At 36.5% G+C, this 26,695-nt stretch overlaps 1 protein-coding gene and 2 pseudogenes across 12 annotated transcripts; 1 reads left to right on the top strand and 2 right to left on the bottom strand.

Annotated features, from left to right (window-relative positions):
• Positions 1-101: 101 nt before the first annotated feature.
• Positions 102-10,605, bottom strand: LOC107622997 (pentatricopeptide repeat-containing protein At2g22070 pseudogene; annotated as a pseudogene). Of its 8 annotated transcripts, XR_015907098.1 has the most exons (8): positions 10,159-10,601; positions 9,510-9,653; positions 9,044-9,103; positions 4,760-4,974; positions 1,617-4,220; positions 1,022-1,250; positions 846-951; positions 102-731 (listed from the first exon to the last, which is right to left on the bottom strand). The product of XR_015907098.1 is annotated as a pentatricopeptide repeat-containing protein At2g22070 pseudogene, transcript variant X2 (transcript). The 8 variants fall into 8 exon arrangements; XR_015907097.1 differs by having other exon boundaries at positions 846-1,250; XR_002356298.2 differs by lacking the exon at positions 4,760-4,974 and having other exon boundaries at positions 846-1,250.
• A 1,783-nt stretch (positions 10,606-12,388) lies between these two features.
• On the top strand, positions 12,389-13,790 carry LOC148579807 (uncharacterized; annotated as a pseudogene).
• A 4,775-nt stretch (positions 13,791-18,565) lies between these two features.
• Positions 18,566-22,865, bottom strand: LOC107623586 (Leucine-rich repeat (LRR) family protein). 4 transcript variants are annotated; one of them, XR_002356302.2, is made up of 7 exons: positions 22,343-22,865; positions 21,973-22,203; positions 21,739-21,885; positions 21,464-21,606; positions 21,252-21,366; positions 18,963-19,110; positions 18,566-18,870 (listed from the first exon to the last, which is right to left on the bottom strand). XR_002356302.2 is itself a non-coding variant. In XM_088507728.1 (7 exons), exons 1-6 carry the CDS (start codon positions 22,634-22,636, stop codon positions 19,030-19,032), a joined length of 1,011 nt encoding a protein of 336 aa, XP_088363854.1. In that variant the 5' UTR covers positions 22,637-22,818; the 3' UTR covers positions 18,566-18,918; positions 18,997-19,029. The 4 variants fall into 4 exon arrangements, 3 of the variants coding, with proteins under 3 accessions (XP_088363854.1, XP_088363857.1, XP_020969729.1); XM_088507728.1 differs by having other exon boundaries at positions 18,566-18,918; positions 18,997-19,110; positions 22,343-22,818; XM_088507731.1 differs by having other exon boundaries at positions 18,566-18,911; positions 18,997-19,110; positions 22,343-22,818.
• Positions 22,866-26,695: the final 3,830 nt, after the last annotated feature.

Below are 26,695 nucleotides of genomic sequence, written 5' to 3'. Positions count from 1 at the left end.
TTTCGTGGGCATTTGGCTTGAGACAAAATTTAAATTCATTTTGTGGAAGGAGACTGCGAAATGAAATTGTACAAATTTAAAAATCTTTTCAGCCGAACGTATTCTGATAATAAATCATTTTTTGTTATTTATTAAAAAAAGGAGAATAAATTGTCGAGTTCGTAGAACCCTAATACTACAACCTTATTACAAACAAGAACACAACAGAACCCTGATTTACCATACGAAGTAAGAACATAACCTTGTTAAAAAGACACTACTGTCTAGGAATTGCATTGAAAAGTCAAAAATGAGAACCCTGATACTACAAATACAGCAAAAATTTACAAGACAGAAAAAGTAAGGGGAAGTTTGAGGGGAAAAAAAGGTTTATGCACATATGGTGAATTCCAAAGGTATACTAACAATGGTATCCGAAAAATCATCTGTTTGTTCTTCAAGAGAGTAATATGCAAGAACATGAACTGGATGCTTCATGCTTCATTACTAGAAGGAATCAACTCAACAGCCAAAAGACCGCATCTAGAAGAAGAGACACCATGACCTTGCACCCAAAAGTACCTAAGCCAGGAACATCGCAGCAATGGCTAGGGCGCGCTCGGTAAAAGAGAAACTTTATTAAAGAAGCATTGTTATAAGTTAAACTCCGATCCAAAGGAACATACTAACATAATATTAGAGCTGATCGAATGTGTTGATCATTTATTTCTTCACTACACGAATTTTGTGCCCTGTAGTTTCATTAAGGGTACTGGTTAGTATAGGCCATGTAACTATGAGTGGCTAATATGGCATTTAATTATATAACAATATGTTAAGTATCTAAGGAAAGTGGGAAATCACACCTTAAAAGCTAGCTGATAAGGGAAAAGAATCACTCTCCTTGTATACAACATCAAACATCCCATACTACCCATGTGGGACTTTGAGCACTCCATAATACCCAAGTCCCTAACACAATATGATAGAATATGAGGTTTGAGTTTCAGAATTGAAACTGATGCATTAGTGTATTACTTACTCAACATTGGAACCATCTCGTAGTTGATTAGACCCATTGCAGGAGTTAAATGCCTGAAACACTTGGTAGGGGAGATCAAGAATCTAGATTTGTCAGTGAATTAAGGCATTGGTACTGCAGATGAACATTGAGGAGTTAAGGTTCAATAATGCTCAGGTCATCATCGGGTGTTGCATCTTCATCTCTGATAAAGTTATCGACAAATTATCCTTTCATTTTTCCTTTACCACTGCAAGAGGCAAAGGAAATATTCCCATATAGAACATGTTAGTAATTTACTTCAAGTATCTATGCAATGTAACAAAGTACAGGATGTTACCCTCTTGGCATATTCTGAAAAATTTGACACCGTAAAGGATGTTACAGGAAACCAATAACCAAATGGCTCATACATGAATAACAATATTCTCATAAATTGCATGATGTATGGTCACTATCAACTATAAAATATGAAAAATAATGAAGAATAAAGTTCTATATCAATAATGTCTAACAGCAACTGTAATTGAGCTACCTCGAAAGAAAAAAGCAGCAAAATTAACTTGATCTTTCACACTATGCTTTTGGTGTATCCATGAACATAATTCAAATTTACCTTAAGAGGCAAGCAATTAACACTGCCACAAGATTGAGTTACATGTAGACACAGTACATGTCACAAGGAACCTCTAGTCTGAATCGAGCAGGTTCTACATGTGACAAAGACCTCTAGTCTGGATCAAGTTATGGGGATTTGATAGTTTTCTTGACTCTCTTTCTTCAAGGTCCATTCTTGATTAATGGATTCAAAGAGTATACTTGCTTCCTAGCCCAACACATTGTGTCATCCCAAGAAATTTTCTAAAGGCATTCCCGTGCTATACAGCTGCTCCAATCTATTGAGTCCACGTTTACATATAGATTTAATTTTCCCTTCTATTGCCAGCACCATTCCTTTTCAAAACAATTAAAAATGCACAGGATATCATTATCTGGATTAAGACTTTACCAATGGTCCTTGCAAGAGCACTTCCCACCAAAGAAATGATGGAATTTGTTTGAATCTCTCAGAATGATTGTCCTTCCAATATGGACTGATGCAAATTTCATAAACACATGGCAGTCATCACAGACACGTATATTTTTTATGATCCTGATAGGTGCAATTCCATTGGGCTTTCTGATTAAAGCAAAAGCAAGAGCAAGTTTCTCACTGTGGTATGAGATGGATTTAAATTTTTCCTCCTGTCCCACATTATGCAGAACAATGTTTGTATCTGGATTATACCCAATTCGTTGCAATATTGAAATCAATCTATTCAATTCATCATAGATTTTTTCCACTGCTGGATGAGTACGATCTTCTGAAACAAATTTGTGGACTTCACTCTCAACCTCAACCAAACTATAAGCAGCAAACTTTTTTGCATTGTTTTTATTCATGAGAGATCGTACATCACCTACTTCTTCCCATCTCCCGCAAGCAGCGTATAAGTTGGAAAGCATGATATAAGGTCCTGCATTACGTGGATCCAACTTGAAGAGATGACCAGCTGCCAATTCTGCATTCTTGATATCACCCTTCTTTGCACAAATAGAGAGTAGAGTGGACCAAATCAGGTAATCTGGTTCATGAGGCATGCATTTGATCAAATCCACAGCTTTATCAACACTACTAGAGCGACCAATGAGAGTGACCATACATGCATAGTGATCCAATGTTGGTGTCATCCCATGTTCACTTATTGAATTAAAATATTCCTGTCCCTTTGCGACCATGTCAGCACTGATACAAGCAGATAATACGCCCACAAAACTAATGCTATCAGGTTTGATATTTTCCTGAAGCATCCTTTCATAAAGAGCCAGTGCTTCATGTGGTTGACCATTTTGTGCATAACCATGGATCATAGAATTCCAAGTAATCACATTCCGAATAGGCATTATCCAAAAAATGCTCCAAGCATCCAAAGTAACTCCACACTTGCAGTACATATCAACAAGAGCACTTGACACAAGCATGCTATGATCAACACCCATTACTATTACTTTTCCATGGACAACCTGACCATGACACAAAGAAGCTAGCTTGGCGCAGGAGCTGACCACACTTGAAATGGTGTAACTGTCAGGTCTAACGTCTCCACGCAGCATGTCGCCAAACAACATCAATGCATCCTCTTCTCTTCCATTATGTGCATAACCAACTATCATTGTTGTCCAACAAATCTCATCCTTTCTAGGTATTTCACTGAACATCCTCCTTGCATCATCCACATGTCCACACTGAAAGTAAGCATTGATAACAATTGATGCTGTAACTTGGTCAGGTTTCAAACCCAATAACTTCATCTTATTAAACAATCGAATGCACTCATCATGATGCCCCAATTTGACATATCCATAGATCATAAGATTCCAGGAAACAACATTCTTATGTGTCATTCGATCAAAGAACCACCGTGCCCTGTGAATATCACCACACTTTGCATAGACACCAGTGATAGCATTCCATACAAAAGTGTTATCCCCACAACCACTAATAACAACTCTCCCGTGAATCTGCTTACCAAGCTTCAAATCCAAGAGCGTAGAACATGCTTGCAATGCATTCACATAGGAGTACTGGGTGGGCTGAAACCCATCTTCTTGCATCCTCACTAAAATCTTCAATGCCTTGCCTGAATGCCCAGTAGTTGCAAAACACGCAATCAAGGTGTTATAAGAAACGGAATCACGAGAAGGCATTTGATCAAAGACAGTGCACAAATCCTCAACCAAACCCAACTTAGCATAAGCAGAAAGCAACGCATTCCAAGAATAAACATCTCTGTGGGTCATATTATCAAACAGGTCTTGTGCATTGGAGAGTTTGCCGCATTTGGCATACAAATGGAGGAGCTGGTTGTGGATGAAGGAGTCTTTGGGTTGGAAAAGGTGAAGTTGCATGTGAGACTGCAATCTCTTGGCTTGAACAAAGTCATTTGCTCGAACGCAGTGAAGGACATGGCGCGTATAGGAATCAGCAGTAGCAAGGCCCCGAGAATACAAAAAATCAATGGCTTGCCTAAGATTTTGTTTAGCCATTGAAGAAGAAAGTGCAATGCCCAACCTTTCAAAATGCGACTAGCTTCAAGATGCTGATGTCATTTTGGGGGTTGACTCCTTGAATGGCTTCCCAGTGCATGCTCCTATTGCTCCTGCATCAATGCCCTTCTTGCTGAAAAGTTTGAAAAAAAATCCAAAACGAATTCAAAGAGCAGTAGGTGCAATGATATCTGTCATGCTCAAAATTAACATGTTCTGGCTTTTGTTTGGACATATATGTGACATGTTATGTTCTCCAATCAAATACATGGCTGCCAATTGGCAATGAAAGCTATAGCATCTTAATAGGTTGCAATGCAGCAGCATTGGTTCATGTTGAAGGTATGTACAGTATTTTACAATGCATCAAGTATTTTACAATGCTAGCTTTATACTGCTGTTTATAAAAGACTAATAAAAAAATGGCTTCATTGTTTACTTTTACAGAAAGTAGTTCACACCTATGGTTGCATTACATTATAATTATATTACCTGCCACTTGCCAACATATCTCACCGACAAAACAAACCAACTTCAAAATTTGAAAACTCGAAACTAATAATTTATATGTTCATAATCATTATACTGACATGACTTAATTACTCAACAACTTTTAACTTTTAAAAACAAAATCAAACATGTATGTTTGCTTTAGGGAAAAAATGGCTTCACCCCCTTCATTTACTCTATCTCATTCTCCTTCATTGTGAACCCAAGGCCAGCTCCATTGGCTGTGACATCTTAGCTTCAGACTTGGCAACCTCCACAAGTACGTCGAAAGAAGCACATTGCCACCAAATGGCTCATTGGCTCGGCATCATCACTGGCTTTGAGGAGAAGAGGGAAAAGATGATGTAGAAACACGAAAGCTGGCCAGGTGAGCTTACCTGTGTTTCAAAGCAAAACCCCATTGAATGTTATGAACGTAAAGATTATCTCATATCTCTCTATCTATCCATATCCACATAAGGATTATCTATCTACCTTCGATCTTCTTTCTTTCTATCTAATATGTATCTATCTATCTAATTATCTATGCAAGGTAATGTTTACTTCCGCCGCAGGAAGAACAATTAGAGATAAAGTGTATGGCATCACGAAATGGTAGCCTAATTCCTTGCAATTCTTCACCAATAGACTACACTACCAACACTAAAAGTAAGCCTCACTTGGACTCTAATTTATTACAATTTTTATATTTATAGTATGTACATTTTTCAGTTCAAAACAAGGTGTTATACTTTAAGCCCTTTTGGTTCAGTTATTTATTCATAACAGTATAATGTTATGATCCTTTCAACTCCAAATTTATTTGTGGCATAGCAGTATTTTACTTTTCTATTTCACTTTAAATATAATACTCAAGAAAACTGTATATACATCAAAACAAAAATGTCTTCAACAAGTTCTAAGATGAGATGCATGAAAGAAACTAAATTGTGTAAGATAATAACATAAAGAATAGGACATCTGTGAACTCAACATTATTAAAGCAAGGAGAGTAATCCATCAACTAGAAAATAAAATAACAAAATGACGAAATTTAATTTTTATTAAATTTTAATATTGTATCATTTGAATAAGTTTTTTTTTGGATTAAAGTTTAATAAAAATAGATCCATATCGCACACTCTTTAAGAATTGTTTTCATTTTATACGTACAAATTATAAACATTTCAATTTTCCAAGAAATAACTAGCCAAAAAAGTATGTAAAGGAGAAGGGTGTTCATGGAATATAGAGGAATTTTATGACAATTACTAGAAAGAAACAAAAGCAATATTGCATGAAATATACAAAGGGGCATCAAAAAACCCTCCCCTTCCCTGCAACGGGTAAGGGGGACCCTGCATCCGAGGATCGTTAAAAAATTAAAGAAAAAATCGAAAAAAAAAAAAAAGATTAAAAAAAGATAATCCTCAAGGTAATATATGTTCTTTAATATTAAATCCAATCTTGCTGATTAAATTGTATTAAGAATCAGGGTAATATATGTTCTCTTTATCAATTATAACAACATTAGTACTGGTCTTTTTTAAAAGAACCAATTTAAAAAAGAAAATATAACACTTAAAATAAAGATATTAAAATAAGTCAAGGGAACACCAAAATCATATGAATTGCTGCAAGTTCTTCTTTAATATCTACATTGCATATACAAAACACACCTACACACATACGTATGTCACGAGAGGCACAAGTTAGTTGTTTACACAGCAGCTCACTAATTTTGTAATTTAAATTCAACAATGGCACAAGAGGTGCACACACTGAGCAATTTTATTTAATCATCCTTAACTCTATTTGAAAACAACAAACACAAGTAATAGTGCTTCTTCAGCAACAACACCCACAATCATCTCATCATCATCATCATCATCAATCACTAAAACTAATTAGCACCCTCAACAACATTCTCGCTATAATAATGGTTCCAATCTTCTTCATCAGCATTCCTTTGTCTTCAATTACCACACTCCATCAAGTTCAGAAGACACACACAAGAGGCACACACACATTGAATAAGATCACAGAAGACTTACCGGACGGAAGAGCGGCGAATGGCGAAGAGGCTGACGGACAAGCTGCGACTAAGACCGGCCAAGATGATGCTGCAGCGGCGATGAAGACCGGCCAAGATCTTGCTGGAGGCGGCGACGGAGACCGGACTAGAAGCGGCGACTAAGACCGGGCTGGAGGCGGCGACGAGAGAAAGCGACGACGATTCTGCCTCAGCCCTCAGACGCGGGAAGACGACGATTTTGCAGTGAGACCGTGAGAGTGAGAGACGGTGGCGGTAAGAGGGGAGGATTGTGGCGGTGGAGGGTGGCGGACGGCGGTGAGAGTAGAGCCGGAGAGGTGAGAATTTCTGAAATTGTGAGAGGATTTGAATTTTGGAACTGGAGAGAGTACAGGCAGGTGAGCTTCTCTATCTTTTTTTAGAGTTGTCTTTCTCAAGGTTCTGAAAACCGAACCGGTCATCGAACCGCTTTAATCACTGGTTCACTGGTTTAGTGGTCCAACCGGTCTAACATGGTCCAACCAAAAAAATCGGTTTATATTAAAATAATAAATAAATTATAAATAAACACTTTAAAACATAATTATAGTCTAGTATAAACTTTAAAATATCTTCAACCACAATCTTAAGATCTTTAGATAGTACAAACTTAAATATTTTAATGAATTGAAGCTTTTGCTTTCAAAGTTTGCTAAGAAAAACCAAAATTCTTTCTTCATCCTATAAATGTTTGCTTTGATAACATTAATCAATAAAGCAATTACATCCAAAAAATATCAAACCATTTCCAACTCTGGTTTAAATTTGTCCAAGCAACAAAGAAAAATAATGAAGGTTTCGTCACCAAAAAGAAAAAGAATGAAGGTTCCTCGAAGTAGCAGCTGTACAATCCACATCATTTAACACAAACTAGAAGTTCAGAAATCCTGTTCTTCCATAGCTGCAGGCTCAAAGCTATCGCCACCTAAATCTAACCTGCCACCTAACATATCACAAATTTCTAATCAAGAGGAGACTCAAACTTGCAGGCTCACAATAAAATTGTATTCACTTGAGGAGACTCAAAACAAATCAGAAAAGCAAAAGGATTTCACAATAACCCAAAGCTAAACTTGACATTTTAATGCTCCTTCATTGTGTTACTCAATAAATCATCAAAACAGCCACAATCCAAGCACATGTAAATCACAAAACTTGACCCTACACTTGTCTACTTTGCCATTGAACAGAGCTGGAAACACAAAACAAAGTTACAGGTAAATTCTAGTTTCTAACCCTGCCAACCCAAATTCCAGCACCTCTAAATTCTATTAAAAGCTCAGTTACTAATATGCAAGGTCAATTATTAGAGCGTGATCCTCAAAATCTTAGTAAAACAACACATAATTTCGATTCAGCAACATTAAACTAAGATAATCCATATTGATCAGCATCATGCCATAATTCATCTTTACTGACTGAGGTATTATTATCAGCAACACATTGACACACAAAACAGCAGCATAGAAGAACCAAAGCTAATCAATAATCACAACACATTCAATAATCAATAATCAGTAAATTAAAATAATAAAATCACAACACACAAAACAGCGGCATAGCAGAACCAAACAGAGAATAAATTTAACACATCAGAAATTACCAAAACACACAAAGAAATTAAAAGAAGAAAGCTACAAACCCTAAGATGGAAGACGTGGCGTGACTGAGTGTCGCGGACGACAAGGACCGCAGCGAGTAGGACGGCTGAGAAGTAGACAGCGGCGCAGCTGAGAAGCGGATGATGGCTTGACCGAGAGTTGGAGGAAATGGCGGCGCTTGCGATGATTCTTCCTCTATGTGAGCGCAATGGCGGCGTAAGAGAGCACCTTCGAAGATAGAAGCTTTGAACAGAGCACGAAAGAGGGAGACACCGAGACAAGGAGCACCTTCGAACGGGACAGTGGCTGCGGTGGAACAGAGCTAGCGCCAGCAGAACCGTGGCTGCGCGAAAGGGAGGGACTGAGCTCGCCGGCGTTGAGAGAAACGGCTAGCTCGTGGGTGATGGCAGGGACGAGGCAGGGTGTGCTGCTGCGCCGTTGGAGAGTTGGAGTGAGTTAGGGTTGGTAACGTAGGAATTGCGTGTTCGCGGTGCGGTTTGGTTCGGTTTTTGAGAGAAAGGTCATCCGATCCGATCGTCTAATTAAACTGCGGTTCGGTTTGTTCGGTTTTTTCAATCAATTCAAAAAAATACTACCATACTTGTCTGGTCTGACACAGCTAGCACTGAATGTTTGTTTAAATTGAAGTAATCCCAAATACAAGCCTAACATAATTTTTAACCAGGAAAAGAAAAGAAAGACGAAAGGGGAAAGCATTATTGATTACAGATGAGGGAAAAAGAAAGCAAAACATAACTACATAAGAAAAAAATATAAAAATAAATAAATAAGCACCTTTTTTTGTTCTACTCCTTTGATTTTGCACACCAATTCATATAGTTCCCTTATGTTCGCCTAAAATATATTAGAGAAACAGAAAAGCAATAATCAGAACTACGTTGGTCTAACATTTCAATTATCACATTATGCCAAGTTAGAACCAAAGTAGATGGCCTTGGAAAATATGCTAATAAGAAAGAATAGAAGAACTTTACATATAATAGCAAATCATGTTCTTTACTTGCAATAGGCTATCAAGTAATGTCAGAGTTCCAATGTCTTCCTCACATAAAAATACTCAACAGTATTTTTTCTTTTTGGATAAAAGATGAATATCATTGACATAGTAATGCCAATGTGTATTACATATGCTTTTAAAATTGAATAGGTGTCATACTTTAACGGATTCGATACTCATCTATACTTAGTGCAACATAACCGCAAAACCAACAAGACAACCCCATATGAAATCAATTGGTACCTTTTTGCTTAATTTTACAGTTAACACACTGTTATCTCTGGCATCAGTCAACTTCAAAATGAGTGGGTGAACCTCAACACTATTGCTTCTGTGCAGCACCCTGCGAGATCAACTTCCTCGGTAATGCTGGTCCACCTTTTAGACCTAGACCATGGTAAACAGAAATCTGTTACATATTCTACAAATCATGAAATATAACCTTAACTGCTCAAGTTCCAAGACTTCTCCATTCATATGTTACCTTCATGATGTCAATACTAAACCTATTAAAAGATAGCAGATACAATGACGGAGGTAATCTAATACTTCAAATCTGCTTCCATTTTCTCATTATTCAAATTTATCTTATCATACTGATTTCAATCTCTTCCTATCAGGATCCAGAACCTCCAAGACTTGATAAATCATACTAAATCACTTCAAAAGTAAATTTTTATTTTATATTATTTTTCCAGAAAAACTAATAATAATAATAATAAACCAGAAGCAGTTCCAGATAAAGTTTTCAGATATTATCACTTTATCATATAACAGATATTCAACAATACTAACAATACAAAGTACAAACCAAAGCATTTTCAGTAATTCAACAGAACAGCAATTGAAAATTAACAACAAACAGAACAGCAATTTCAGTCAAATTACATACCTGACTCAGTGGCTCGGGCTCCATCTCTGACCTGAATCGGTGACTGGGTGGGAGGTGTTGTGTTGTGGGTGGCCAGAAACGCTGCTGGGTGGTGGCGTGGTGCTCTGTCCGCTGGGTGGTCCTGGGTGAGTGGGTGGTGCTGTGCTACTGCTGGCCTGCTGGGTGCGACTGCACGAGGGTGGTGCTGGGCTGCTGGGCGCTGGCGGTGGCTGGGGCTTCGTGGTGCTCTCTCTGTCCGCGAGGAGGTCCTGGGAGCAGTGGGAGGAAAGATTCGGTGGCGCTGGGAGGAAGGCTTCGCGGCGCTGCGAGGTGGTGGGAGGAACGGTCTCGCCGGCGCTGAGGGTGTAGAGAGCGAGACTGTGAGAACTGAGAAGAGAGGGGCTTGGTTTCGTTTGGGGGTGGGGCGTGGGGGTTACTGGGTTAGAAGAAGTTAGGTCACGTTCATTTGGGGGTGGGGTGGGGGGCTTGGTTTTTTTACGTTTTTTACTTTACCAGTTCGGTTCAGTTCGGTTCCGTTGAAGTTTTTATTGTCAGAACTCAGAACCAAAAATCGAATCGAACCGCAATAAAAACAACAAAATATATTTTTTCAGTTTTTTTGGTTTCCATTTATTTGGTTTTCGATTTTTTCGATTCGGTTGATCGATTTAGTTCGGTCCGAATCGGTTTTAACACCTCTATTATAAATTATAATTTTTAAAAATAATGTTATTTTATTATTTAATATTTTTATTTTAATTATTAAAAATTTATCAAACATATTAAAAAATAAAAAATATTAAATTTTTTTTAATAATTTAGTGACACCAAAATAAACTCTATAAAAATAACGGCATTGCAAAAAAGGGTGATAGAATTAGAGTTTTCCTTTTTCAAAACTAATATATATATATAGAGAAGGGTGAATAGTCAAATTCATCTTTAAAAGATTACTTATTTTTTAAATTAGTTTTCAAATGATTTTTTAGTCATATTAGTCCTTGAAAGATTAAATGTAAGTTAAATTGGTCCTTCTGTTCGTTAGATGATGATGTGTCACATTAAGTGTCACGGGTCATGATTACGTGGTAGGTTAATACCATGTGTCAGCTGATCATTAGTTGACGTGTCAAGTCAGTGACACCTAGCACAGCACGTGTCATTTGACATATAGAGAATAAAAATAAAATGACTGAGAGTACTTAAAGAGAATACTAAAAAAAAATTATTGATTTATTCATATATTATTTTTATTTTTAATATAAAGTATATTTTTTCAATTTTTATATGTTATTTTTAATTTAATAAATAAATATTAATTTTTATTATAATAGTAAAAAATTATAACATTCTAAAATAAAATGCTAAAAAAATATTATATAAAAAATATAGTAAAAAGTATAAAAAGAATTAAATATACTTAAAAAGATAACATTATAATTTAATATCATGTTTTTTTAGTAATTATATATATAAAAATAATTTTAACTAATATTACCCAAACAACATTCATTTTATCAAAATCAATTTTGGTATAAAATTGCCAAACATAAATTATGTTGGCATAAACTCACTTCTACCCAAAGAACTTGTTTAAAATGCTAGGAATTAAAATTCAGTCAAGAGTTGAATTCTTTTTCTTACTTTGAAATAACTAAAAATGAATGATTTGAATTCTTTTAAGAATTTCAATTCTCTTTTTTCTTTCATTTGTAAATCAGATTAAAAGAGATCTAATTTCCAAATCTACTCACATTCTTCAAAATTGAATTCTACTCTATTAATGTATTAATATATCATACACACCTCATACTTGAAAATTTTCCACCCAACAAAACCACCTATTTACAAACAAATTCAACATCGAACTTAGAGCCATCTAACCATCTAACAAATTTAAAGACAAAATCAGAAGTTCACATTCTAACAAATTAGTCAAAATCAGAATAAATTCAAACAGATATATTAATTCAATATCAAGTTCTTTAACATAAGAACAATCAACTAACAAATATATCAAACTAACAATTAACCAACCGCAACAAAATTTCATGATAAAAAATAAATGTCATTACAGAGATTTTATATTAAAAATTATTAATCTTATGAGCTCGAATAAAGAATGTTAATAAAAAATATCAAATCTGGCTGTGGTATATATTTACTGCATAACATCAATTCAGAACCAAAATAAAGTTATTCAAAGCACATGATGACAACTCCGTACTCTGTACAATTTTGAAAATCGAAGATGAGCGCTGGAGTGAGCGGGGAAGAGACTTTGAGGGTGAAACACGGTGAGGCAGCCGATAATGCCGGCGGAAGAGATAAGGGGGAGAGTGGGGGAGGGATTGCATCAGGGAAAAAGGAGGATCATATTTCGGGAGGGGTTTCTAAGCCTTTGAAGGTTTCTTTCAGGGACAAAGTTGTGGGTTCCAAGATTGCTAAAGCTTTTTCACTTGTTGAAACTTTATCGGGAGATAACATTGCGGTAGTTTCTGGGAAGCAAGGAGATCTCTTGCCACCGAGTGTCACGTTTACCCAAGAAGCTAAGAATTGCTTGGCAGAACCTTATAAGGATGCTATAGTAATTAAGGTGCTAGGTAAACATTATAGCTACACTGCATTGTCTCATAAACTCCGAACGGTATGGAGGATTAAGGGAGGTTTTGGTTTATTGGACGTGGGATTTGACTACTTTCTTGTGAAGTTTGATGTAGCTGAGGAGCGAGAAAAAGTTCTCTTAGGAGGTCCATGGATGATCGAGGGAAATTATGTGGCTGTGAAGCCTTGGGATCAAGAGTTTAGATCAAGTGAAAACTGTTTTGGAGCAACTTTAGTGTGGATTAGAATTTCTGGATTACCAATCTGGTGCTACCAAGAAGATGCAATGCTCCGTGTTGCGGCTGCAGTTGGCATTCCCGTTAAGGTTGATTTGGCAACAAAATTAGCTGAAAGAGGACGATATGCTCGAGCATGTGTTCAGATAGATTTAGGATTGCCAGTGACTAAGAAGATTCTTGTTGAAGGTGTTGAATATGAGGTTGAATATGAAAGTCTTCACCTTATTTGTGGCTCCTGTCTCAAGTTTGGTCATGATATGAAGGTGTGCAAGACTGACAGCAATGCAGGAGGAGGAACTAATGCCAAGGTGATCAGCGATGTAGCAAAGCAGCCAGAAAGCTCAAATTCAAAAAATCCAGTACATGTAGAAAAGGCAAGTTTTTATTTTGGCAAGAATCTTGGAGATGAGACCCTAAAAGTTACTGTCCCGGATTTGGTGGAGAGTGATTTGCATGCTGTTCATGTAGACCATGCACAACATGAGGATTTGGAAGGTTGGACTCAAGTGATTAGGAAAGGAAAGTATAAAATGGGTCAAAAGCCTTCTCTTAGCACCCATCAGGTCCAACCAAAAGTAAAGAAGACTCCTAACAAGGCTACCAATACTTGGACAAGGCCTAATCACCAACGTACAACACATGCTACTGGATCCAAAGCAAAATTAAGCAGGGGCATCAATATTGGAAAACCGGTTAGTGTGGCTTCTTCGGGGACCCGGCACAATGTTCATCATCAGCAGCAAGGTGAGACAACAAATGGCACTGTGCGAAAGCGTCCTCGCCCAAACTCTTTGCAGAATTCACCAGTAGATAAGGATGGAGCATCGACGGCGGGTATGGTGCAAGTTTCGACGGAGAAAATTGGGCTGCAACTTGAGAGTCCATTAAAGGCAGGATCGTCGAAGACAGGGACATCATGTTGAGTCTCGGGTTTGTTATTGGAGCTCCCTTTTTGCTATGTTATGGATAGTTTCAATATCATAGCCTGGAATGTGAGGGGTGCGTCTAACAAGATGGCCCGTGTGCATTGCAAAAATTTGGTGAGAATATATAAACCATCTTTTTTCTTTCTCTTTGAGACTCATACCATGTTTAATAATTTGAAGAATTTTTGGGATAAGTTGGGTTTTCATTGTGTTGGTATTGAGGAAGCAGTAGGACACAGGGGTGGCATTTGGTTTCTATCTTCTATTGCTAATGCTTCTTGTGTGGTTATTGATCAAATTGACCAATGTATCACAGTGAAAGTGAGTGTGGGTAACTTAGTTTGGCTTTGTAGTGCAGTATATGGGAGTCCTCAATTCGAAAAAAGATGTATGCTTTGGGATCATTTGCGTTCTATTAATTCAGGCCATAATAGACCATGGATGGCAGTTGGTGATTTTAATGAGATTGTGGCACCAGATGAGAGTACAGGTGCTTATTTTTCTTCTCACAGAGCTAGTCTATTAGCTACTACTCTAGATGACTGTGAGCTCTTTGATCTTAAAGTGACTGGTAGGAGATATACTTGGTATAGAGCAGTTCAGGCTGGCAGGGACTTGGCTAAAAGGTTGGATAGAGCTATAGTTAATGAGGCGTGGATGACAATGTTTCCTGAGGGTTATTCTGAAATTCTTAGCAGGCTTCATTCTGATCATTGTCCTATTTTAGTTCGTTGTCATGGTAGCCCCAGAGTGAAAGGTTCACGTCCTTTTAGGTTCCAAGCTGCGTGGGCAACACATCCTTCTTATAAACATGTTATTAGTAAGGCTTGGAATCAAGAGTTTGGAGGCGTTACCGAAAGGCTTAAGATGGTTCAACAGGCTTCTTTGGACTTCAACTCAAAGATTTTTGGAAATATTTTTGTGCGAAAAAATAAGCTGGAATATCAGATTGATCAGATTCAACGGCGTTTAGAGGTTACCGATGTGTTATCTCTGAGAATTAAAGAAGCTGAACTGAGGGAAGATTACAATAGGCTTTTGTTGCAAGAGGAACTTTTTTGGTACCAAAAATCTAGAGAGCAGTGGGTCAAGTATGGGGATAGAAACACTAAATTCTTTCATCTTCAGACTTTGGTGCGTAGAAACCATAATAGAGTACATGGATTATATGTTAAAGATGGGTCTTGGTCTACTGATCCAGATATTCTCCAAGATGAAGCCCTCTCTTTTTACAAGAATCTCTTTGGTACAACGGAAGAGGTTGAGGTTGATTGTTTAGGGGATGTTCCGATGCCCACTCTAAGCACTGAGGCTTGTGCTAGGTTAATTGACCCTGTCTCTTTTGCGGAAGTCAAGTCAGCAGTATTCAGTATGAGCCCTTTTAAGGCTCCTGGTCCAGATGGCTTTTAAGCTTATTTTTTTAAAGAATATTGGGAGATAGTAGGCACTGAGATTTGGAATATTGTCCGGAGCGCTTTTTAGGGAGAGTTCTTAAATCCTAGCATCATGGAAACTCTGATTGTGCTTATTCCTAAAATTGATAACCCTACCTTTATGAAGGATTTCAGGCCTATTAGCTTGTGTAATGTTGTTTATAAAATTATCACCAAAGTATTGACTAACCGACTTCGGCCTTTTCTTCCAGATATTGTTAGTCCTTTACAAGGAGGTTTTATTCCAGGTCGTGGTGCTCCTGATAATATTATTGTGGCCCAAGAAATTCTGAATTTCATGAAGCACACAAAATCCAAGAAAGGTACTCTTGCTTTTAAAATTGATCTTGAAAAAGCTTATGATAGGGTGGATTGGAGGTTTTTGGAGAGTACTCTCATTGCTTTTGGTTTTCCTATCATCACTGTTAATTTGATTATGACTTGTGTCCGTGCATCATCTCTTTCTATTATGTGGAATGGGAATAGATTGGATAGTTTTGCTCCTAGAAGGGGGCTTAGACAGGGCGATCCAATGTCTCCTTACTTATTTGTGCTTTGTATGGAAAGACTTGCTTGCTATATATCTCATAAGGTGGTTGAGGGTGTGTGGAAACCAGTTTCTATCACTAGGGGTGGCCCAAAATTTTCTCATTTGATGTTTGCAGATGATCTCTTACTCTTCTGTCAGGCTACAAAGAGTCAGGTCCAAATGGTCATGCATTCTCTTAACATTTTTTGCAAGGCATCTGGCATGAAAGTGAATCTTGAAAAGTCTAAAGCTTTTTGTTCTAAAAATGTGACTGCTCGTAGAAGAGATATTTTTACTAATGTTTCTTCAATACGTTTTGCTTTGGACTTAGGAAGATATCTTGGAGTTAACCTTAATCATTCCCGTACCAGTAGGGCTTCTTTTCATTCGGTGATTGAAAAGGTGAGGGGAAGATTAGCTAATTGGAAAGGAAGGCTTCTAAATAAAGCAGGGAGACTTTGCTTGATCAATTCTGTTGCAGCATCCATTCCTGTTTATCATATGCAGGTATCTTTTTTTCCAAATTGGGTTTGCGATAAATTATCTTCTATGATGAGACAGTTCCTTTGGAAGGGTCAAGTTGATGGTAAAGGTCTTTCTCTTGTTAATTGGAGGACCGTGATCACTCCAAAAAAATTTGGTGGCCTGGGTGTTAGAGATCCTGCGTGTGTTAATATATCTTTACTTGGTAAATTGGTGTGGCAACTTTTTCATTGTCAGGACAAGCCTTGGGTTGCTCTATTGAGGGCGAAGTATCTGAGGAATGAGGGAGTTTTAGATGGCCCTGTCCCTTGCAATGCTTCTCATGTTTGGAAGAGTATCTCAAAGGCTTTTGGTGCTCTTAAGGATGCCTTCTCTTGGTGCGTTGGGTCACTTGATCAATCTTTTTGGTTTGACAATTGGAGTATTGAGGGCCCAATTGCTCAAGATGTCCCTTTTGTACATATATCTGACTCTGATTTAACTATTAGAGACGTTTGGAAAGATGGTCAATGGAATCTCCATGATATTTTCTCTACCATTCCAGAAGATGTCAAACAGCGTTTGAATGCTTATAATCCGGATTTGAATGCTGGAGAGAGTTCGGGTTGGTCGTGGGGTGTGGCATCTTCTAGACTTTACTCAGCTAGGAGTGGGTACAGTTGGCTAGCCAAAAGAAAGTTTGACTGGAATGAGCATGATAATTGGTTGTGGGTATGGCGACTGCATATTCCTGAGAAGTACAAGTTCTTGATTTGGCTCAGTCTTCATAATGCTATTCCTACGGCAGAGTTTCGTTTGGGTCGTGGTTTAGCTTTATCTAGCACCTGTCATCGGTGTCAGAATGGTTCTGAATCAATTCTTCATTGTCTTCGGGAGTGCCCTAGTGCCAAGGAGGTCTGGAACCTTTTAGGCCTGTATTCAAATAACTCGAATTTACATGATTGACTCTACAGAGGTGCAAGGAGTGAAAATGTTTTTCTTTTCTTTTCGACCATCTGGTGGATTTGGAGAAGCAGGAATCAGGACTTATTTAATATAGATGATTCATGGAGTGCTAGTAAAGTGGTGAGTTTGATTCGTAGTTCAGTAAGGGAGTTTCACACTATTTTTGCTATGCATCAATCTCTGTCTCCTCCTTCACTTTGTTTGCATTGGGTTCCACCTCCAGTTTATTCTGTTAAATTGAATTGTGATGCTAGTTGGTTTGCTCCTTCTGGCTATGCTGGTTTTGGTTGTATCATTCGCAATCCTGATGGATGTTGGTTGAAAGGTTGCACTGGGAAAGTCGAAGTGTGCAGTGTTCTTTTTGCTGAATTGTATGCAATTTGGAGAGGTTTACTTCTTGCTTGGGAGAGTGGATTTCGTGAGGTTATTTGTGAAACAGACTGTTTAGAAGCTCTTTTCTTGGTAAACCAAAGAATGCTTGGTAAGGATATTCCGGAATGGGATTTGGCAAAGCATATACAGGAGGTTATGAATTGGAATTGGAGAGTCTCTATTCTTTTAATTCAGAGGACTGCAAATAGTGTTGCAGATTGTATGGCTAAAGCAGCTGCTTCTGTCGCGGACATTCACTCGAATTGGAGCCAACCATGGAGTGAGCTTCAACATCTAATAGATTTAGATATGACCCTAGCCAATTAATTTGGTTTTGTATCTTTTTTTTTTCTTTCTTTTATATTTAGTCACCAAAAAAAAAAAGCACATGATGACAAGATTTTCATTTGGAGAGGTGGACGGTGATCCATTTAACAGAGTTTTGAACTCATGGAGATGCATGACATAAAGTTTCAGTAACTAGGATTGAACCTTTTCTTGAAGAACAAGATCAGTACTTGGAGATTATATAATCATCAGTACAAGAAAGAGCCAAAGGGCCTGTGGTTACTAAGGTATTGGAGGCTGCTTTTGAAGGGCCATTGTTAATTTCGTTAATGTTTCTGCTATGATAGAGGAAGACTTAAAAAATTTCTGGTTCAATGGTTCGGCAAGTCTCAGCTTCAAGCATTTCCCTCAACCTGTTCAAGATCTGGTCAATGGAATCAGTATAACCATTCAAGCTATTACGAGTTTTGCCGATGACACTTCGAAGTTCCTTAAAAGAATTAGAATTTGCCAACCAAAATCTAACTAGTCATAAATTAAACATGTAATAATTGTCTGCATATATGATATAATACTAGTATGCTGAATGGATACTACAGAAAACAAATATTTACTTGCTATGGATAATTTTCAATGAATCTGAAGACGATCATTAAATTACATCCTCCTGTTTATAAGGTGAGGTAGCTCGACATAACATTAACACAGCAAAAGAAAACGTTACTCAAAAAATTGTCTGCTACATAAACATGATAAAACAAAAGTGTTCCGCAAAACAAGAAACATATAACAAGCATATTCATTTTACTAGTAAGTAGTAAACAATGGTAATCCCACATAAACTTGTCCTATGACTGTTACGCATATGCTCTTCAGGTGGACACAGCCAAATCATCAATCTTTCAAACCAGGATCTGCATGCATGACAGAAAGGCATCAAAGATATCAACAAAATCTGCAATCTAAAAGGCAGCTATTAACCATTCATAGAATATATAAAACTTACAAATGAATGTGAAGCGACAAAGTTTAAATGCTACCAATTTCTGAAAAAGCTTAAAGCCAAGAAACTTCTAAGAGAATATTTCAGAATCAATTTGTTGGATGTTGGGGAAGATCTCCCTCAGGATGGCAGTATAGTTGGGTGTCTTAGCCTGCATGACAACGGAAGGATTAGTTCTTACATAAATAGTGATATACTTCATTTAACTGCGAAGGGGAAAAAAGGATAAATAGTGATAATAAGGAAAGCATTACTCAGAATCTACAATTGAGCTGGGGATGTGTGTATGTGCGTGTGGAAAAAGTAAAGAGATGATACATTATATTGGGAAAGGAAAAACCATATTCACATAGAACCTATGAAACACGGACACTGACAAGTGATATGGATATGCCATAGACATACGAATATATGACAATGTTTAGACTATGCGACATGTAGGGCTAGAAATGATCCGAGCTGAGTCAAGTCAAACCAAGCCAAGCTCGGCTGATGAAAATTAAGCTTGGCTAACGACTCGACTCATTCATAATCAATCAATTATATATATTGTATATCTATCAATTATAATTTATGTGCTCTATCAAAATCATATATAAAAGATGAATAACAAATTTGTTAGCAAAACACTAATATATAAATATGTTGCTTTCTTTTATCATAAATAATTTAATTAGACCTGTTATCCATTCGACCTACAATAAAATAAATAAAGATATTACAATTTAGATATGACATACATTAAAAACAATACACCTTCATATATTTAACAAACATGAATGTTATAGTTGTACGTGTGAAATTATATATTATCATTATAAATTAAAAGTATAAAATACATAATATATGTATTAATATAAATAATTATAACAAGTAATATATAGTTATAACTTTATATGCATATATAATCGAGCCAGTGAGTTGAGCTTACCCAAGCTCAAATTCGGCTCATTTAATATGAGCTCAAATTCAAGCTCAAACTCGGCCCACAAGCTCAGCTTCTTGAGCTGTTAACGAGTCGAATTCGAGCTAGCTTGACTCACTTTCAGTTCTAGCGACATGATATGCTATAATACAATATATGTAATTAATATAAATTTAAGAGAAAAACATAATTCTTAAACGAGAGGAGCAATGATAAAACTACCTAGGGCCAGTTTGGGTAAACAACTTAATTAAGTGCTTGTTTGGGCGCCATTATTTTGATAAAAAAAGATCTTTTTTCAATGAAAAAATATCTTTTTTTATTTTTTGGTGTGTTTGGCAAATTTCTAGTAGTAAAAGTAAAAACACTAGAAAAATCAGAAAAACATCTTTTTTGAGAAGTTGTAATTTACATCTTTTTTTAAAAGATCTTTTTTCCGTAAAAAAAAGATGTTTTTCATGTAATAAATAAACAAAAAAGTACTTTTATATTGTTATACCCAAACATAATAATTGATAAATAAAAAGATCTTTTTGTATGAGATACCCAAAACTAAAATTACTTTTACTTTTCTATAAGATCATTTAAAAAAAAAATAACTCGAAAAAAGATCTTTTCTTAGAAACTCACCCAAACAAACCCTAAGTTCTTTTGGAAAAAGAACTTAAAACATAAGGACTTATATTAAAAACAGCTTATAAATAAGTTATTTTGTATTGAGACCTGCTACACATACAAGTCTTTTTGACATACAAGTTTATACAAGTTAACCCTAATTCAATAAAATTCACTTTTATAATGCAAGGAAGAAGAGGAAGAGTTTTGAATTATATAGAACTTATCAATACACATACATAAAAAATTCTTAAACAATACAATATAAATGACTTGTATGGACTTGTATGCGTAAATGACTTGTATGTAGAGAATAATCCTTTTGTATTTGAAAAGTTATCATAGAAGTATTTATTTTAAAGATATGTAATAAATAGGAGTGATAAAATAGCTTTTGAGAATGAGAGAAGTTAAATTTTTTGACTTCTTCAAAAGCTCTTAAACAACTTTTCGAGAAGTTAAAAGTATATCTAAAAAACTGTACCAAACACCATTAATGTGACTTTTAATAAGTCAAAAGCCCAAAAAAAGTAGCTTATGTCATGAAGCTTTCCAAATGGACCCTAAATCTCAGTTATTCACTTGAATTTATATTTATATACGAGTAAGTATAACTATATAAAAATTCTAAAAATATAAATTTTAAAACATAATTCGAAGTTGTTGAAAGTATAGATAAGACAACTGTGACAAAAAAAAAAGGCAGACCCAATTTCCACCAAAACTTGTAAGGCTGAAATACTAAAACATACACATGGGTTATTTTCTAGGTAGAGAGTGGTAAGCTTTTCTTTTGAACCAGCAACAGCCCCAGCAATCCCTTCAAGCGAATCTATTTGGTTGTCATTCAGCCACAAATCTTCTAATCTGTATAGTAGATTAAATGGAGCAATAAAATTAAGAACATAAGGCTAGCAACTACCAAGGATTATATTGTGTAAAAAATGAAGGTGTATATACATACTTTGTGAGGTTCTGAATGTCATCCACAGAGGTTAGCTTATTTGATGATACATCTAAAACCCGAAGGTTGACCAGAGAAGACAAGCCTTCCATTTTAGTGATACCATTATGGCTCAGGTATAGTTCTTCTAACGCTACGCAACCCTAAATCCAAAACACGATCCAAAGATATTAACTTCAAATTAAAACAATGAGGAAAAGAAAACGTGTCATAAACAAGTTTCAGTTTGAGTAATGACTCTTCGCTAAACTAAACAATTTTGCTTGATGCAATACCTCGAATCCTGCCATCGAAGTGAGGCGATTGCTTTGCAAACTAAGCTTCTTGATGGATTTGAGACCACACAGGTTTACAACTTTGATCCGATTCCGGCCAAGCCACAGCTCCTGCAAATTCGTCAAGTTCTGCAGATTCTCCATCACCTGAACCAAAAATCGAAATCAAAATCAATCAATCAATCACAGCACAGTTCAAGTACATTCCACGAACCAACTAAGTAACTAACTAACCCGCAACTTGTTGGAACCGAGTTCAAGAATCTGCAAGTCAAGGAAGTGATCAATCTCTTCAATCTTAGGAACTTCATTTTTCGAGACATAGAGCTCCTTGAGGGTGTTGGAGACAGCGGACAAGCCATGAAGAGAGTTGATTTCGTTGAAGGAAACATCGAAAACCAAAAGGCTCTTAAATATCTTCATATCAGGAATCTTCCTCAATTGATTATCCCGCAGCACAAGCTCCTACGTATTGCACCACACCCGATTATTCCAATTCCACGTAAATTTACACGCCAAACTCAATTAGGTTAAGTTGACGCCCAATTTTACCCTAAATGGAGAGAGAGAGAGAGAGAGAGAGAGAGAGAGAGAGAGAGAGTACCTGGAGATCGGAGAGAGCGTTCCAGGAAGAAAGGGGCAAAACGGCGTCGTCTGTGATGAGATTCTGACGAAAAGAGAGCTTCTTGAGATGAGAGAGGTTCCCAATGCGAGGGTCCAACGAAGACAAACGATTCGCGGTGAGGTCCAACTCGGTCAGGTTAGGGGGTAACTCGACCGAGTCGAGGTCGTGCATCTGGCAGCTCGTGAGATCCAGCACCGTCGCTGAAGGATCCCCTTCCTCCCCATCCCTTCCGGCCGATGATGCTTCCACCTCCGACGATGTTTCCTCCGCCATTCTTTTCTCGGCCACGAATATTTTCAGCCCTCTTACTGCAGCTTACGATCAACTAAAACATTGTTTTTTTATTTATTTTTTTTGTCAAGAACATGGTTTTGTTTTTAATTGATGAACAGAAAAGAGGAAGTCAGCGTATTCGGCCGTTATGTCCAGCCCAATAATATTTTTTCCCAAGCCCTGAAACTGGCCTTTCGATAGTAAGCATACCTTTTACACAAACTGATTGGTAGAGCAATCAAAACAAACTGACTCGTCACTTGTAAAAATGGGCAGAGTATAAAATCACAACTCATTTAAAAGTTGATTAATTAAACTTAGTTTGTATAACTTGCGATTTAAACAAAAATAGATGAGCTTGTCTAATCCTTTTTTTTAGACATTTGCTACACATTCAAATTTTTTTCACAAGCAAGTCCAATTAAATTGATATAAATTTAATAAAAATCAGTTTTATTAGTGAAGTGTGAATACATATTCTAACTGACTAAATCCCAAAATGGTCCCTTAGATTGGGTTTCTGTACCAATTTTATTTCTAAATTTTCAATTACACTATTTTAGTCTTTAAGATTGAACTCCGGGCACCATAAAAGTCCCCAGGCCTATTTCCAACCTAAGTAAGCAAATCGGAGTGCTAATTTGGCAAGTAGCTACCACGGTGGATGTGGAAACGGCTATATGAAGTGGACATTTGGTGAATTTGCTCCAATATAGTCCCTACTCCCATTTATAAACCCTAAACTCAATGTGAACCCTATCTTCTTCATCTTCTTCTTCCACTTCTGTCTTCTTTCTTCTTCTTCTTCTTGTGACAAATGATGGGTGGTGCTAGTTACGCAGTAGGGAGTTCGAGCCGCTCCTCTTCAACCAGGAACTGGACAATAACATCAAGTGCAAAGTCTTTTTCCCAAATCAACATGGTTTGTAGGATGACCATGCACTTTGAATTTCTCATAACCATTATCACCAGCCCAAATTGGATGTCAGTTTTTAGACTCCTTCCTAACCTTCTCAAGCCTACTTTTGATAACTGGTGGTAGTATTCCCACATGATTTTCCAACTTCACCTTATTCTTAGGGTTTGTGCGCATTACAAACATTCTGATTTTCTCGAGCAGTGTGATGATTGTCTTTCCTCGTGCTTCCTTTATCTTTGAGTTAAATACTTCACATGCGTTATTGCAAATAAAGTCCAATTTCAGCTTGTGACTGAACTTTAACCTTGTCCATGAATCCCTTGACCATTTTTCTAGATATGTCCAGACATCCTCATTAAGCCTCTTAATCTTATCCATTAACTCCTTGAACTCCTGGTACGTAGTGGCCCGTGCACAATCCCACAACAATCTCCTTAGCTCCAAGTCTTTCCATTGTTTGTTGAAATTACACCACAAATGCCACACACAAAAACGGTGATGCACATTAGGCATTACCTCCCTCACGGCTGGAATCAGACCCTGCAACAGAAATTGAGATAACATAGCCATGTTGAGTGAGAACACATAATGATTCACCATAACAGTCCCTAACTTTTACCTCGTGCACCATAATAGACCCTGACTTTTAAAAAAATGCACCATAACAGTTCCTAACTTTCACACTGATTCACCATAATAGAACTTAACATTTATATCGTGCAAACAACATGGTCCCATTCCAATTTTACAGAATCAGTTCATACTCAACCCAAATAAAATTCACCAAATTGATTTCAAGAACAACTCATAAACGGTTGCTTATGCTATTATGCAGACTTCCTGATTTCAAGAATCAATAATCAATATATCATCATCATTAACCAATGTTAGTCACACACATACAAAATCAAATAAATAATCATTATTTCAATAATCATTAAGCTTTTTGGTGAACAAGCCACCAACATTCCTTCATCTTGTCATACCCAAGCTCTTTATGGTAATTCCTAATATAGAAAATATCTAATGTATCTTCATCAATATCAGCCAAATAACTTTTTTTATTAGGAGAATAAACCATCCTTCCTTCTTTATTTTTTACAAAGCTACCCCCATGATGGAACATAATGTCAATTAGATTTTTCATCTGCATCAGAAATAAAAATTGTACACATTAACTCAATGACCATGGTCATAACCCAAAAATCAACAGATTGCATTTCATGGATGGTAAAAAAAAAAAAAACTTTCCCTTGTTTCATTAGGTAAAAACAGAGCATGTTTAAAACCCATATCCTAACAGAACAATATATGAAACCTTAAACCTTTATCAACGATGAAAACACCCCACCACAAACAAACAGAAAGCCAACTAAACCCTTGAAAGTCAAACTATGATTATCGAAAAAGAAAAAATAAGGGCACTATGTACTCACCTCAATAACAACAACAATGGTGTTTCCTCAATAACGGCACTGTGAACTCCACGACGACACTAGCAGTCCCGCAAAACTGTTGAACTCGCAAACCCTAAACCACTACACTAAGCCTTCACCATTGTCAGAGGAAGAGGGAGTCTAAGTGTTTTGGTGTTGGAGAAAGGAAGGAGAAGATTGTGAGTGATCAAAACCCATATGGCTCTAACGTTTTGTTTTCTTCATTCATGTAAAACGGTGACGTTTTACTCTCCTTAGGCGCCAAAACCCTAAACGACACCGTATGGAACATCCACCGTGGCAGTCACTTGCCAGATCAGCATTCCGATTTGCTGACTCAGGCCGGAAATAGGTTTCGGGACTTTTATGGTGCCCGGAGTTCAATCTCGATGACCAAAATGGTACAATTGGAAACTCAGGGGTGAAATTGGTGCAGGGGCCCAATCTGAGGGACCATTTTGGGGATTTAGTCCACTCCAACTACATAAAATTTTTCGCGTTTCTCTCCTCCTCCTCTTTCTTCTACTACTTCTTCATGTTTCTTCTCTTTTTTCTTTGAATTCCTCTTTCTTTTTTGCGTTTTTTTTTTTTGAAAAGAAAGCTCAACACAAACAGTGGAGCGGAAAGAAGCTAACAAACAAGTAGCCTGTAAAAACATAGAAACAGAAACTTGTCCCTAGTGTTATCTCCAGCATTGCCATCAACAATAAAAGGGGTCCAAACTACACCATTCTCTATAACATACTACCGATTTATGGAACATCTCATCTGCACCTCCTTTCGCATTTCTTTTTCTTGGTTTTATTCTTCTCAAGAGAGTAAATCAAGAAAAAATTTGAGAAAATAAAATAAGAAAGAGAAGATGAAGAAAAAAAGATAAAAAAGAAGAAGAAAATGAAGCGAAAAATGAGGAGGAGAAATTCAAGTAAAACGAAACTAAATGAACCTAAATTAAAATAAGAAATGAACCGAAATTTCTTAAAGAATAAAAAATTTGGTCAATACTTAACCGCAACATCAAGTGAACCTCAGTTAATTCATAAATGAACCGAAATTAGTTTAGATTTGAACAAAAACTAACTAAACAACCACACATGAACAAGTTCAGCAAATTCAAGCGAAATGAAAACCAAATGAACTTAAATTAAACTAAAAAATGCACCGAAATTCTTTAAGGAATAAAAATTTGGTCAATACTTAACAGAAGCAGCAAATAAATCTCAATTAATTTACAAATGAACTGAAATTAGTTTAGATTTGAACAAAAATTAACTAAACAACTACACATAAACAAATTTAGCAAATTCAAGCGAAACAAAACCAAATGAACTTAAAGTAAACTAAGAAATGAATCAAAAATTTTGAAAGAATAAAAAATTTGGTCAATACTTAACAGCAGCATCAAGTAAACCTTAGTTAATTTATAAATGAACCGAAATTAGTTCAGATTCGAACAAAAACTAACTAAACAAATACATATGAACAAGCTCAGTAAATTCAAGCGAAACGAAACCAAATGAACCTAAATTAAACTAAGAAATGAACTTAAATTTCTTAAGGAATAAAAAATTTGGTCAATAGTTAACAGTAGTATCAAGTGAACTTCAATTAATTCACAAATGAACAAAAATTAGTTCTGTTCTTGTATGGATACCTGGAGGGACAGCTCGGTCTCTGGAAATTGACGCCGAGTTGTTATCTTCG

Source organism: Arachis ipaensis, chromosome B10 (assembly GCF_059453495.1).
Source record: "Arachis ipaensis isolate K30076 ecotype BB chromosome B10, ASM5945349v1, whole genome shotgun sequence".
Taxonomy (NCBI): Eukaryota; Viridiplantae; Streptophyta; class Magnoliopsida; order Fabales; family Fabaceae; genus Arachis; species Arachis ipaensis.
Note: the sequence above shows the minus strand (reverse complement) of the source record. Positions and strands in the feature narration are given on the sequence as shown.

Coding starts and splice junctions, on each gene's coding strand:
- LOC107623586 (XM_088507728.1), bottom strand. CDS start 22,636: ATGGCGGAGGAAACATCGTCGGAGGTGGAAGCATCATCGGCCGGAAGG. Junction 21,367..21,463: donor GACATTCAGAACCTCACAAA/GTATGTATATAC, acceptor TCTACTATACAG/ATTAGAAGATTTGTGGCTGA. Junction 19,111..21,251: donor ACCTAGAAAATAACCCATGT/GTATGTTTTAGT, acceptor GTTGTCATGCAG/GCTAAGACACCCAACTATAC.